Source organism: Balaenoptera acutorostrata, chromosome 8 (assembly GCF_949987535.1).
Source record: "Balaenoptera acutorostrata chromosome 8, mBalAcu1.1, whole genome shotgun sequence".
Lineage (NCBI taxonomy): Eukaryota > Metazoa > Chordata > Mammalia > Artiodactyla > Balaenopteridae > Balaenoptera > Balaenoptera acutorostrata.
The window spans coordinates 1,655,234-1,669,961 of record NC_080071.1 but is presented as its reverse complement, the minus strand read 5'-3'; the positions used below and the strand labels follow the sequence as shown (position 1 = coordinate 1,669,961).

Here is a 14,728-nt window from a genome sequence, read left to right as displayed (position 1 = left end):
TAATTTTCCTTAATTTTAATTTTTTAAAAATGTGTTCTGCATTTTATACTGAATTTTTATGAGCAGTTAATAATAATTATAGTTAATATTTTTGAAATTCCCTATGAGCCTGTCACTTTATGAGCATATTTCTGTACCTTAACTCCTAGAATCCTCATGACCATCCTCTAAGGTCGGTACTGTGATTATCATCTTCATTTTGAAGATGAAGAAATCTGATAATAGAGAAAATGAATTGCCTGAGATCTCTCAGTGAGTAATTAATAGAACCAGGATTTGAACCCAGGAAATCTGGTTCAAGCTGTCCATCTAACAAGACTATTTTAGGTAATCAGTCCCTTGTGGGGCTTATCAAGAAGTCCTTATTTTCTTAGAAATAACATGCTGATGGGGTAAATATATGTAAATATGCTTTTAAAATGACAAAGTACTCTGTGTAAGCTATTTTTATTAAGCAAACATTTTAAATACATTAAATATACATTTGGGTCTGTGCAATGTCACAGACTTAAGATCTAGTATTTTCTGTGACCTTTGCATCTGTTTTTTATGGATGCTCACCAGAAATTTAAATTTTTTCTTTTGCCCAGATTGGCAGAGTTTTCTTTTTTTATTTTGTTTTATTTTTTGTTTTAATTTTTTATTGAAGTATAGTTGATTTATAATACTGTGGTAGTTTTTGGTGAACAGGAAAGTGATTCAGTTATATATATATATATATATTTTTCATATTCTTTTCCATTATGGTTTATTACAGGATATTGAATATAGTTCCCTGTGCTATACAGTAGGACCTTGTTGTTTACCTATTATATACATAATAGTTTGTATTTGCTAATCCCAATCTCCCAATCCACCCCTCCCCCTCCCTCTCCCCCTTTGCAACCACAAGTCTGTTCTCTATGTCTGTGAGTCTGTTTCTGTTTCGTAGATAAGTTCATTTGTGTCATTTTATGGTTCCACAAATAAGTGATATCATATGGTATTTGTTATTTTCTTTCTGACTTCACTTAGTATGATAATCTCTAGGTCCATCCATGTAGCTGCAAATGGCATTATTTCGTTCTTTTTTTATGGCTGAGTAGTCCATTGTATATATGTACCACATCTTCTTTATCCATTTATCTGTCAGTGGACGTTTTGGTTGCCTCCCTGTCCTGGCTATTGTAAATATTGCTGCTATGAACATAGGGGTGCATGTATCTTTTTGAATAATAGTTGTGTCCAGATACATGCCCAGGAGTGGGATTGCTGGATCATACGGTAGCTCTGTTTTTATTTTTCTGAGGAACCTCCATATTGTCTTCCATAGTGGCTGCACCAACTTACATTCCCACCAACAGTGTAGGAGGGTTCCCTTTTCTCCACACCCTCCCTAGCATTTGTTATTCGTAGACTTTTAATGGTGACCATTCTGACTGTTGTGAGGTTGGTACCTCATTGTAGTTTCGATTTGCATTTCTCTAATAATTAGCGATGTTGAGCATCTTTTCTTGTGCCTGTTGGCAATCTTTGTGTTATCTTTGGAGAAATGTCTATTTAGGTCTACTGCCCATTTCTTGATTGGGTTTTTGGTTGTTGTTGTTATTGAGTTGTATGAGCTGTTTGTATATTTTGGAAATTAAGCCATTGTTGGTCGCTTCATTTGCAAATATTTGCTCTCATTCCATAGGTTGTCTTTTCATTCTGTTTATGGTTTCCTTTGCTGTGCAAAAGCTTGTAAGTTTGATTAGGTCTCATTTGTTTATTTTTGCTTTTATTTCTATTGCCTTGGGAGACTGACCTAAGAAAACATTGCTATCTATGAATTATGTCAGAGAATGTTTTGTCTATGTTCTCTTCTAGGAGTTTTATGTGTCATGTCTTATATTTGTCTTTAAGCCCTTTTGAGTTTACTTTTGTGTATGGTGTGAGGGAGTGTTCTAACTTCATTGATTTACATGAGGCAGTCCAGCTTTCCCAACACCACTCCCTGAAGAGACTGTCTTTTCTCCATTTTATATTCTTGGCAGAGTTTTCAATTAAGAAAGTTGCCAATTTTTACAATAAGCAAGGATCAAGGCCCTAAAATACTTTGCTCCACTCAATACTTTGTCTTTGGATTTGGCAGGACTCTAACAAATGCAGAAAAGTGTCAGAAACACTTTAAATAAGTTAAGGTTTATACTAAGGGCAACAAACAGTTTTGTTGGGTTTCTTGAGCTGTGGTTACAACAAGAATATAAACACATAGGTATAAGATAGGTGCTTGAGAAAGAAAGTAATCCATTACTTAGCATCTTCTATACGCATGGCCCCATGTTAAGCACTGGGAGATGTACAATGATGTATAAAACAACATTCCAAATTCATGTTGTGGGCTTTTTTTCTGAACCACAAAAAAAGACTTGAATATTCAATATGTGACTGCCTCAAGTCCTTTGTAATACCATGAAGTGCAGGCAGAAGCCAATAGTTCCATCCCTCGCACCTGTTGTACCCTTGTATCTTTCCACCACTGACTGGTAGGTAACTCCTAAGGATTTTCTCTTAAAAAAGGCTTGACTGTTCACATTACATTAAATTGAAGCAGGTGAGAATTTATTTATCCTCTTATTTTATAGTAAGGGCTGTATGAGAAAAAGGCCATATTTACAAACATCCGTCTATAGACTGCTAGTCTTCTTCATCTTTAAGCAGCATGTTAGTTCTATTCTTGTTTTGTTTTGCACATGTGCTTTTTAGAAAAGACCGTAATTTGCTCTGTAGTCTTGATTTCCATTTTTTTGGTGAAGTTGTTCAAGGTCGTCATGGTCCATATCCATCAATCATGCCTGCTTCACAGATTTCCTTTGTCAGTAGTACATATCAGTATGATTAATGGTTCAGGGTTCATATTCAGGAATCTGATTGGATAACTGTCATTTCATTTGTTGGAACTGACAATTCAAAAAACATTGATAAAGTTGTCCAAGAAAAGAGAGTAATGCAAGTCAGTTTTACTTATTATGAACAGTAAAGCTTGGTAATTTGTTGGTATAAATAGGCTCTATACTTCAGTGTATTTCCTGGGCCTGAGGGAAGGCATTAACCCTTTTTAAGTGACTGTACCACAGCATTAAGTGGTAGCTCTGTGATGTGAAAGAGTGAATATCATACTATGTTGAAGGCTTCATCACTGGTGAATCAGGGTCCGTGACCTCTTTAGTAAAACCTTACTTTTGTTCTGTTTCTAACAGGGAGTAGTAATTATTTACTTACTTTTTTAAATATATGTATTTATTAATTATAAAATTACTTAACTACTTAAGAGGTGTGCTGTTTTTTTAAGAATGATAGCTGTTTATTATTAAAGATAATGTAAAGATTATCAAAAACTTTTCAAAAATCCTCTGAAATACTACTGTTAAAGATAATTTTTTTAAAAATATATTTATTTTATTTTATTTTTGGCTATGATGGGTCTTTGTTGCTGCGAGCGGGCTTTCTCTAGTTGTGGTGAGCGGGGGCTACTCTTCGTTGCTGTGGCTTCACCTGCTGCAGAGCACAGGCTCCAGGTGCGCGGGCTTCAGTAGTTGTGGCTCACAGGCTCCAGAGTGCAGGCTCAGCAGCTGTAGCACACGGGCCCAGCTGCTCCGTGGCATGTGGGATCCTCCCAGACCAGGGCTTGAACCCGTGTCACCTGCATTGGCAGGTGGATTCTTAACCACTGTGCCACCAGGGAAGCCCTAAGGATGATTCTTGATCTTAGAGGAGATCTTAGACAGAGGGGCATAGGGATGATGGAGTACTGAAATAGACTCAAGTGTTTTCTAGAAATTTAGTGAATGATAAAAGGTGTATTTTAAGTCAGTGGGTTTTTTTTTTTTTTTGTCAATTGTGTTGATATAGATGGTTTTCTTTTTGAAGAAAATCAGCTTGTTCTCAACTCACTCTTGATACTTATGTAAACTTCAAACATATCAAAGATTTTTTTACAGTGAAATTATAAAATTATTATGATTAAATATGTTAATATTCTAAAACCTTGGTTTTAGGAGGCCTTTTAAAATGTGTCAGAAGTCCAGAATTAAAAAAGGAAAAAACTAAGTTTGACTGAATAAAGTAGAAAAACTTCAGTATAGCAGAAAACAAACAAAACACTACAAAATCATAGACAAAATTAAAAGAGAAAACAAAGTGGGAAGAAGTGACAACACATGACTAAGTTAATTAGAGTAATCAATAAAAATAAGAAACTACAATAAACAAATGCACATAGAGAAATACTTCTTCACAGAAGGGGAAAAATCAATAAACATATGCTTTCTTAATGTCCAAGGTATCAATAAGCATATACTTTACTAGTATTTTAAAAATCCATAGCACATATTTTATTAGTATTCCCAGAAATTCCATTATAATCAACAAATGGAAAGGATTTTATTGTCAATAAAGCCCATGAAACTTAGTTGTCTCATTTTTCCAGATTATGTGGTATGTAGACAGCATGTAGTCTCTTTACCGATAGAAGGGATGGGATAAGACCAGCAGTGTCATATATGATTCCACATGGAAGTCCAAGAATATCTTGGGATTTTCTAGATTTTACATATCAGAGAAAATGCTCTGTTTATGTTATGAGATATATTTATAATTTTAATACACAAATAAGTGAATGATCAAAATTGTTCAAACTATAGCTTTTGAATACATTCTCATGGTGGATATTTATGCCTCAACCACTATGAAACTCAGACTGTTATTGAAAAGGACCTTTCCCTCTTTCTTTACACTGAATTCAGGCTCTTGCAGATCTTTCATAATTTCTGCTTTGAGATCAGGTGGTGCTGTTGTACTAAAGTTGCAGGTTTCTGTCAAAAAATCCCAAAGCAGGTCTCCATTTTCATTGCCGTCAATAAAACAGTCAGATATGTCTATGGTGGACAGAAGGTCATAACACTCATACTTAATCCCCATCTTGTCCAGCATCTGCATGAGGTCAGATGACGTGACATACTGGCAGAGCTCATCCCGGTGTAAGTGAGATCCGTACTTTTTCCACAGCTTGTTCCAGCTACTGGTTCCTGTGCAACAGAACAAAATTCATGCTTTCAGTTATTCTTCTTTTCCTTTACCTACTCTGCCAACCAGTACACTAGATGCTTGGAATAGAGCAGTCAATTTAAAAAAAAAGAAATTCTTGCCTTTGTGTAGCTCAGTTCAAGGAGTGACGGGGATGGGAGGAGAGAAAGTTAAATAAATAAGTAAATAAATCATATATCAGATGGTGCAGAGTGCTAATGAAAAACAAATCAGAGCAAGGAATAAGGGGGATCGAAGAGTTGGATGGGTTGCTGTTTTATATCAGGTGGTCGCAGACAGTCTCTCTAATAATGTGACATTTGAGCAGAGACATGACAGCAAGCCACACAGATATCAGAGAGGAGATTACTCCAGGTAGAGAGAAGAGCAACTGCAAAGGACCTGAAGCAGGAACAGGCTTGGCATGTTAAGAACTAGCCAGGAAGCCAGTGAGATTGGAATTGAGTGAACAGAGGGGAGCATGGAAGGAGAGGAGGTTGTATGGGTGATGGTGAGGAGTAGATTGGGTGCTAAATCATATGGAAAAAGATGAGAAGCCGTTGTAGTGTGGTCTAATAGAACTTTCTGGACTCTTGGACATGTTCCATATTTGCATTGCCCAGTATCGTAGCCACTAAGCACTTTATGGTTATGGAACATGTGAACTGTGGCTAGTGTGACTAAGGAAGTGAATTTTAAGTGTTACTTCATCTTAATTCATTTCACTTTCAGTAGCCAATTGTGGCTTCCATATTGGACAACACAGTATTAGAGTGACTTAACCTGATTTGCATTTTCATAAGGTCACTCTGGCCACACAGATGGACTATTCTCTATTGAGAATAGACTATAGGGGCGTAAGGACAGAGCAGGAAGAACAGTAAGAAAGCTACTGCAATAATCTGGGTGCTAGATGATGTTACGTTGCACCAGCAAGATTGGAGGTGATGAGAAGTGGTTGAATTTTTTATATATTACACTCCTAGATCCAATGCCATTTGCCAATGATTTGGATATTGTTAACAATAATAATTTGGATAGTGAAAGAAAGAAAAGAATCAGTGATGACCCCAGTCATTTTGGCCCAAGCATCTGAAAAGAGAGAATTTCCATAATTGGAAATGGGAAGAATGAGGGAGGAACGTTTTTAAATGTGTTATCAGGCATCTGGTTTTGGAAACATAAGGTTGAGATACCCGTTGGACATTCAGGTGGTGATAGGAGGGAGGCAGTTGTTTATGTTAGTCTGGTTCAGAGGAAAGGGTCTAAGAGTAAAAATTGAAATAGAAAGAAAGAGCACAGCAAATACAATGATAGTTTACCCCAACCAAAGATGGGGTAGCCTCTCATGTCTGTACAATTACAGGATGCTGCCTTGCACTGCAACAGCTAGGCTGAGTCCTAAAAATTTTGTCCCCAGCTTTAGAAGATACATTAGCAGTGTATGTTGTATTTAATTGAAAACCTGGCCCAGTGTAGAAGCTAAGAGATACAGCATCTGTGGGAGAGATAGGTTGGACCGTTCTGACACTTCATGAATGAGATGAGGTTTGGTATTTAGTTTCTCAGAAGCTCAGTTTTCTCATCTATACGATAGAGATAACCATACTTACCTCAAATGCAACTGCAAGTATTAAATGAGATATTTGAAGTGAATCATTGCTCAGTGGTAAGCACATGGCAGATGTGTAATAAGTACTTACAAAATAAATGAATATTATGTGGAATTACTTTGATAATGTATTTCCACTGGTTGTAATCTTGAGAATGTGAAAAGACAAATTTGCTGTTCAGAAATCTGTAATAATACTAATAAATCAAAACAAAAGAACAGCTATTTATGGACTTTCTAACATATGCATCTAATACTGGGCTATTACAGAGATAGTGGATATGTGCAGCAATTAAGAGTGGTCTCTAAAGCCTGACTTTCTGAGTGTGAAGCCTGGCTTTTCCTCTTACTAGCTTTATGAACCTGTGCCTCAGTTTTGTCATCTATAAATCAGGGATAATAGCAGAATATCTTCATAGGATTGTTCCAAGGATTCACCAAGTTAATAAAGTAAGGCACTTAGAACCATGACTGGCACATAGTAAACACTGCTGAAGTGTTATGAAATTAAGTTGGACTTGGCCGAAGCAATATAAGAGAGAACTTACAACTCAATGAGTTTCCAGGATTAAAAGTTAAGATTTCAAAGGCATGAACTATTTTGGTTCCGAAAGCTCCTTTATGATGTAATGAAAGTAATCGGACTCTCCAGAAAACTATACAAACACTATATAGCCACACAATTCTGCATATAATTATAGGGCGTTGGCCTCATGAATAGGCTTGGCTAAAGTCTCCTGATTTAACTCAACAAAAGAGAATAACCAATGGTAAATGAAAATAATAAATAACCAATAATAAATAACCAATGGTAAATGAAAATTATAAATAATAAATAAATAAATAGCCTAGATAATTGATGTTCCAGTAACATTTCAGAAGAGGGAACGATAACTACAGGATAAGCTCTAGAAGAAGGTGGAATTGGAATGAAGCAGAAAAAAATAAAACCTCAGTTCAGTGAAAAAAAAAAAAGAGTCCTGAGCATGTACTACAAAAATCTTTCATTCCAAAGACAGTGACTGTCTAAATAAGAATTTGCCTGCAAACAAGACTACAAGAAAATAAATATTTCAGTGGTTGAGGAAAGGCTCTGTTATCATTCACCCTGGCAGAGAAAAAAGAACCAAACACTAATTGCGGAGAATTTGCTGGTGTCGGTGTTCTGTGACTCAGTGCAATTTCTGAGCTGAGCAATTAGAAACTTTCTGACTGATACATTATCATAATGGCTCCCGGTGGGCACAACATATGGTGTTACTTTTGTTTTCAACATGATATAAACCAGGTCCCTCACCCCCCCCACCCCCCCACCCCCGTATTAAAAATAACACACCATGATTTGCCTCCTTCCTTAGATAAGGAGAAGGCAGGACAGAAAATGTCACTGATCTCCTGGCTAATCTCCTGTAGCCAGATAAGTTGCATTTTAATTAGCAACTCTCTCAAGGAAAGCCTGGCTACGACATTTGCAGAAAAACATGCCACTAACATTATTTTAGTGTGGGATACTCCTCATTTCAAAAATCCACCTCTTCTTATTTCTCTTCGTTTTCATCCCCAAATCAAATCGTTTATCATTATAATCAGGAACTTCTGTTTGTTATAAATAAATAAATATTTACTGAGCTGGGCTAACTCTTTAATGGATACTTAGGAACCAGAGGAAAGCCTCTGTTCCCTCCAGCAGCATGTATTCAAACGGGCTGACCAGAAAAATACTGTCATTTAATTCTGATTTCAATTTCTCTTCCTTTTCCTAATTAGTTTCACTTGCCTACCCTTCATTGCTTTTGTCTGCCTATTTTGGTGTGCACTGTATGCGTGTGAGTATGTGTATCTTCTTTATTGAGTCTTTTATTCCTGTTTATTAAATCCATCTTCAAATCTCCAGAACTTTCTGTATTCTCTGTTTCCATGTCTATCATGTTAGCTAAAACATGGTATCTTTTCCTGAATGGACATTCAGAACTAGTTGTAGTTGGGATAGTATAAGGCAGAAATAATAAACAATTATTCAGTTCAATTCAAATACATTCACTGGGTGTCTTCTTCTAGGTGCCAAGGGTTTTGCAAAGATCTGGAACTAGAGATAAGAGGCAGAGCCTCCTGCTCTCCAGGACCTCTCCTTAAACTCCCTATCTGCCTCTGATCAGAAATTAGCACCTTTTTGAAAGTATGTACATGTCTGAATCCTCCATTAGATTAGGAGCCTTTCAAAGGCAGAGGAGTAACAGTCATCTTTGCAACCCCAGAGCCTAGCAGTGACCAACTAGAGGAGCTCAATAAAAGCTGAATGAACCAAATCTACACGACTATCCTATGCAGCCAACTTGGGACCAAGAGTGTAGGCTGTGTTTGAATATGCTGAATACATCTGTCACCTTAACCAAGCTAGGTGCCCTGCATAATTAAATCTAGAAACTGACCCCGTATTTCATTATCTTAGAATCTAATAAATTGCAAAAAAAAAATGGGTGTCCATATGGTGCTCAAATAACTGAGTAATTTAGTTTATTCAGAGAGAGAGCGCATCAGTTCAGTAACAGGTCAGTGTCTGACTTGGATGGACGGGCAGGAGCCTTAGCTGTGGGGCATATTTAAGATGACCTTTTAGAGCAAGATGTTAATCCAGACATACCATTATGTGCTTAGGTGAGATACTGGCTTGATGAGTGTTCTTAGAAATTTAACTTAGTGACTAGTTCTAGGCTTGCCGGACTCTGTCGGCATCGAGTACTCAGCTTGCTGTATTGCAGTGAGGCTATGGATGACCATATTGCCCCGAAAGAAAGGAAATACACAAACAGGCTTCTTCACTTCTGGGTAATTATGAAGCAAATTCCATTTAGAAAGTGACTGCAACAAATGTGATTAAAAACAGAGCCTAGTGTGAACCATTTTGGTGCAGGTGTTTCAAGTTTTAGGGTAATATTCAAGTTTAAGGAATGTTTTCTTTGGGCAAGTATGAAGAATGGGGTTTCAAGAATTATAGTTGGGGCTGAGAAAGTAGTTTAGGGTAATGGTTTTTCTACAGCGGTAAGGTAGGAAGTTGATCAGGCACCTCAGATGACCTGGGGAGCTTTCCCAAACTTGCCTGCTATCCACAGACTGGTCTGGCAGATAGGGATTTGCAGTGATATCATCAAATGAAAAAGTGAGTAATAAAAATGTGGATCAATTCTATACGTGTTAATTGACAACGATATAAAACAAATCTGATTAGAAAGTTCTTGTGATTAACTTTGTTTTCACTGTTGGAAATTGACCATGCTCTATTTTCCTGAAAGTTGACCCATATATTTGTATCCGCTTTATGAATGCGACAAAGCAGTTCTTGCTATTTTTACAAAAGAAGCCCATAGGCACTTCCGTACACCGAGGGGCCAACAGAATTTATCTCAGAGAAATATACTGTTGTTAAGATGGGTTTATAGGTGCACAGGTTTATCTAGGTCAGAGAGGCAGAGCAAAAGGGAGTTAAACTGCTCTAGGTAACAAATAAGAGGGGTAGAAGGGGGAAGTGAGGAGCTGGTATCTTAGGAAAAGCACGGGAGTTAAGAGGGTTGTGTGTTACCAGTGTTTTCCTCTTTGGGATACCTGCCTCCCACGCTGTGCGCAGTAATGAAAAATTGTAAGCTGTGTGCTGAAAAAGTTAGTAAAACATCTCCACCGTCAAACTACAGAAGGAATAAGTTTTGACTCAAAATACCTTTTTTTATGGAGGCTAACTGGTTTTTGCGCTTTTACTCCCTTTCTTTGATTTTTTTCCCCCATGAATGTATATAGACATAGTACATGTGAACTACATGTATGCATAGTTGCCATATTATGTAGGTATGATTATCTGGAAATAGTCCTTGCATGAACTAAGACTCACAGACCAAGTTCACACAGCTAGGAAGTGCCTCAGCATTCTTGATTTTATGTATCATCCTGCATTTCACTGGGCCTGTTGTGGTTTGCACATATCCTGATGCCAATAAACCATGGATTCTATTAACGTATTCATGATGTAGCCAGCAGAATACTGTATCCATAAGGGCACTTAGTCCATTCTCAGTTGCTTGTAGACTGCTCATGCCACTTTCTAAACCTTAGGCTGGCTTTTTCTTATTGGTAGGCGTATACTCATAGAGAGCTGCCTTCTGACACTCAAATACTTGACTTCTGAAAATATTTAAGCATAAACCAAATATATATAACAGTGGATCTGCATTTGATATGAAATATATCCTAAAATCAAACATATATGACTACTGGATGAATTGCTATTTCTGCCTGCAACACTGTTTCTTTATTATTGATACAGATTATCAAGAATAGACTGCCCTCAGTGTTGATAACTAAATTTACTTCTGTATTCCTAAATGCAGTACAAAGTGCTTTACCCAAGTGTCCTAATTTAGAGAGAGGTTGGTGGGAAACATCCAGTTTACAGAAGCCCTTCTAAATGGTAAGATAGAACTCTCCCACACAAATGAGTATTTTTAACTAACCTGAGATAAAAATAGTATATCAAATGTTCCCTTAGAGAAGAGGTTGTGTACAGGAACTCTCATTTGCCAAACTCCCACATGAGTTCAAACCCAGGATTACAGGCAACAGCTGTGTTTGCCATCCTTAAAGCCATTCCTCATATTTAAGAATACTTGGGGACCTCCCTGGTGGCACAGTGGTTGAGAATCCGCCTGCCAATGCAGGGGACATGGGTTCAAGCCCTGGTTCGGGAAGATCCTACATGCTGGGGAGCAACTAAGCCCACGCACCACAACTACTGAGCCTGTGCTCTAGAGCCCATGAGCCACAACTACTGGGCTCCGGCGCCACAACTACTGAAGCCCGCGCACCACAGCGAAGAGTAGCCCCCGCTCGTAGCAATTAGAGAAAGCCCACGGCCAGCAACGAAGACCCAATGCAGCCAAAAATAAATAAATAAATAAATTTATAAAGAAAAAAAGGAATAAGTGAATTTTGCGACATATGGTTTCTGAGTACGGGGTCTGGTATAAGCTGAGGGAGATAGAGGCTGCTGTGTACGTGGAGTGAACCTGCCTAGCAGTGTGTGGACAATCCACAAAGCCTGCTGAATGAAAGAAGTAATGAATTAATGAATGCAACAATGTCAGTGTTTCATTTGCTGATCTGTTTACTTATGTTCTCCGTGTGGTACTTATTGTATCATTGGAAACAACATGACATGATCAAGTGCCTTCTTTGGAAAATAACACGACAAAACAAAACAAGTGGACCATTTTTGATAGTTATTTGAGAAAACCTAAATGAACAACATTGATAATGGCTCTAGAAATGCAAATTAATCAAATATGATAGTGTCCCAAATATTTAAACCTTTACTTTATTGATATTTATTAATAAACATCACAGAAGAGAAAGAGACATTCCAGGGACAAAAAGGAGGTAAATAGATATATTTACTATTTTTAGTCTTGTTAAAAACATTCCTATCAGTTGTATCTGCTGTATGTTAAATGAATATTTTTTATATAGAGACAACAAGGATATATTTTCCCGAGAGAAAGAAGTAAACAGACATTTAATTCCACTGGAACTCCTAAATTGAAAGCTGTTGTGAAGGACTTTCCTACTACTGTGTTAATTAATTGACCCTGATCAGAAGCCAAATCAAGAATTTCATAATGAAGATGAAATATACCAGCTGCCTTCAAACACATCCATCCATGCGCTATCACTGTTTTAAAATTCAGGCTGAAGGAAAATAACTTACCGGACACAACAGTAATGAGAATCTTAGCACTGGTAGCTAAGAGACTATGGAAGAATTTCAGGGTGGCTGGGATGTCTTTTACGTAATACAGCATCTAGAAATGAAGGAAGAGAGAAAGGAGATGCTTTTCTATGTCAACGTCTTTGTTGCTTGGACTGAATACTCACTAGAAGGTTTGATGTTCAAGTTGAGTGGATTTTTATTCAACAAAACACTTAAGAAATTTAAAAATTAACGATGTTACATATAGAGATAGAATAATAGTGTGAGAAAATATTTGGGGAGGGGGAAACTATGGTATTTACTCAACTAGAGTCAAACAGCTTAAACTTTACTCTTTCTGGCTTCATTAACACAGACATTTATAGCTCGAGACAGTCTGCATTCCACATGGGGGCAGTGAATTCTAATGCTCACTCTATATTTTGTGAGTTTTAGTAGTTCTGGGCAAAAATGGTGCTGGAACCGTAAAAACATTCCATTTCATGGAGCGTTGCTTTAAAATTAAGCCCTTTGCACTAGCTTCACCATAGGCTCACAGATGCTTTTTTTAAAATCATGGAAAATGTGACAGGCTTTGATGTTGACAGATTCTCTAGGGAAATGGACTGGATAAAGCCTAAAGTTACATGCATGGTCCCAGGGTGCTAGGAGTCAGCCCACCCTTTTTTTTTTTTTTTTTTAAATCTTTATTGGAGTATAATTGCTTCACAATACCGTGTTAGTTTCTTTTGCACAACAAAGCGAATCAGCCATACGCATACATATGTCCCCATATCCGCTCCCTCCCATCCTCCCAATCCCACCCCTCTAGGTGGTCACAAAGCACCCAGCCGATCTCCCTGTGCTATGCTGCTGCTTCCCACCAGCCAACTATTTTACATTCGGTAGTGTATGTATGTCGATGCTACTCTCACTTCGCCCCAGCTTTGCCCTCCCACCCCGTGTCCTCAACACCATTCTCTTATGTCTACCTCTTTATTCCTGCCCTTCAACTAGGTTCATCAGTAGCTTTTTTTTTTTTTTTAGATTCCATATATATGTGTTAGCATACAGTATCTGTTTTTCTCTTTCTGACCCAGAGTGAAGTAAGCCCACCCGTTTTTAATAACTGAACCGTCTCTGGTGAAGTGCGGGGAGAGGTCTTTCCACCCAACACAGATAGAGCTTGGAATTAAACATTGGCAGTAGAAAATTTTCCCTAAGGACTTACATCCCTGGAATCTACCCCCATAGACACTTCTTAACGTCTCATCTTCAGCTCTCTTAAACAAGAATTCAATGTTTTATGTAGATGCCATGATAGAATTTATTGCATAAAGCAAAAGCAACCTAAGCTATGCCCCTCTCACACAAATGAACGCAATACAACGGAGCTGCACACGGCTTGTGCAGCATCACGGGCCATATTTAGTATCATGTCACTCCATGCTGTTCATCACAGGGACCATGCATAGACAGGCACCCAGATGCAGCTAATCCACAGGATGGCTAACAATCCGTGACATGACCTGGCTGAAAAGAGGAGGTGGGTCATAGCAGATGCTCTGAAATTTGATCTAATAGACATAGAATCTCTGCAGTTGATTATGAATATTAAGTTGAAGGATGTCATGAGAACGCTAGGACTGTTAGGAGCAATGAAAAGAGAAATAGCACAGAAAAGTGCAGAGTAGATGGAGAGGAACAGAGCAGTAATGCAGAGGAAGCAGAGTTGCTATAAGAAAGAAAGAACAGGGCTTCCCTGGTGGCACAGTGGTTGAGAGTCTGCCTGCCAATGCGGGGGACACGGGTTCGAGCCCTGGTCTGGGAGGATCCCACATGCCACGGAGCAACTAGGCCCGTGAGCCACAACTACCGAGCCTGCGCAACTGGAGCCTGTGCTCCACAACAAGAGAGGCCGCGATAGTGAGAGGCCCGCGCACCGCCATGAAGAGTGGCCCCCGCTCGCCGCAACTGGAGAAAGCCCTCGCACAGCAACGAAGACCCAACACAGCTTAAAAAAAATAAAGTAAATAAAAAAATAATAATTAAAAAAAAAATGATAGTGTCTATTAACTGTCGCTAAATATAAGCACTAATCCATTCCTAATTACTGTGTTTTAAAAGCCAACACTCTTCAAACACTGAGATATCTAAAGAAATGGGTTAAAATAAATAAATAAATAAAAGAAAGAAAGAACAAACGTGGAGCTTTTGACAGAAACTGGAGAATGATCTCTGAAGCTGCAACATTATATAAGAATTCTATAAGAATGGGATCCAGAGCATATGTGGAGGGATTGGCTTTTGATAAAGGGAGGCTTTTGTAATAAGAGGAAAGA

At 38.0% G+C, this 14,728-nt stretch overlaps 1 protein-coding gene across 1 annotated transcript in view; it reads right to left on the bottom strand.

The window, feature by feature from the left end:
- Window positions 1–4,301: 4,301 nt before the first annotated feature.
- The window catches only part of HNMT (histamine N-methyltransferase), a 36,245-nt gene continuing 25,818 nt past the window's right edge, over window positions 4,302–14,728 (bottom strand). The window contains exons 5-6 of the mRNA XM_007183012.2: window positions 12,405–12,498; window positions 4,302–5,045 (exon numbers count right to left, since the gene is read on the bottom strand). Coding sequence (XP_007183074.1) covers window positions 4,690–5,045; window positions 12,405–12,498 — 450 coding nt within the window. The 3' untranslated portion in view covers window positions 4,302–4,689. The remainder of the gene's footprint in view (window positions 5,046–12,404; window positions 12,499–14,728) is intronic.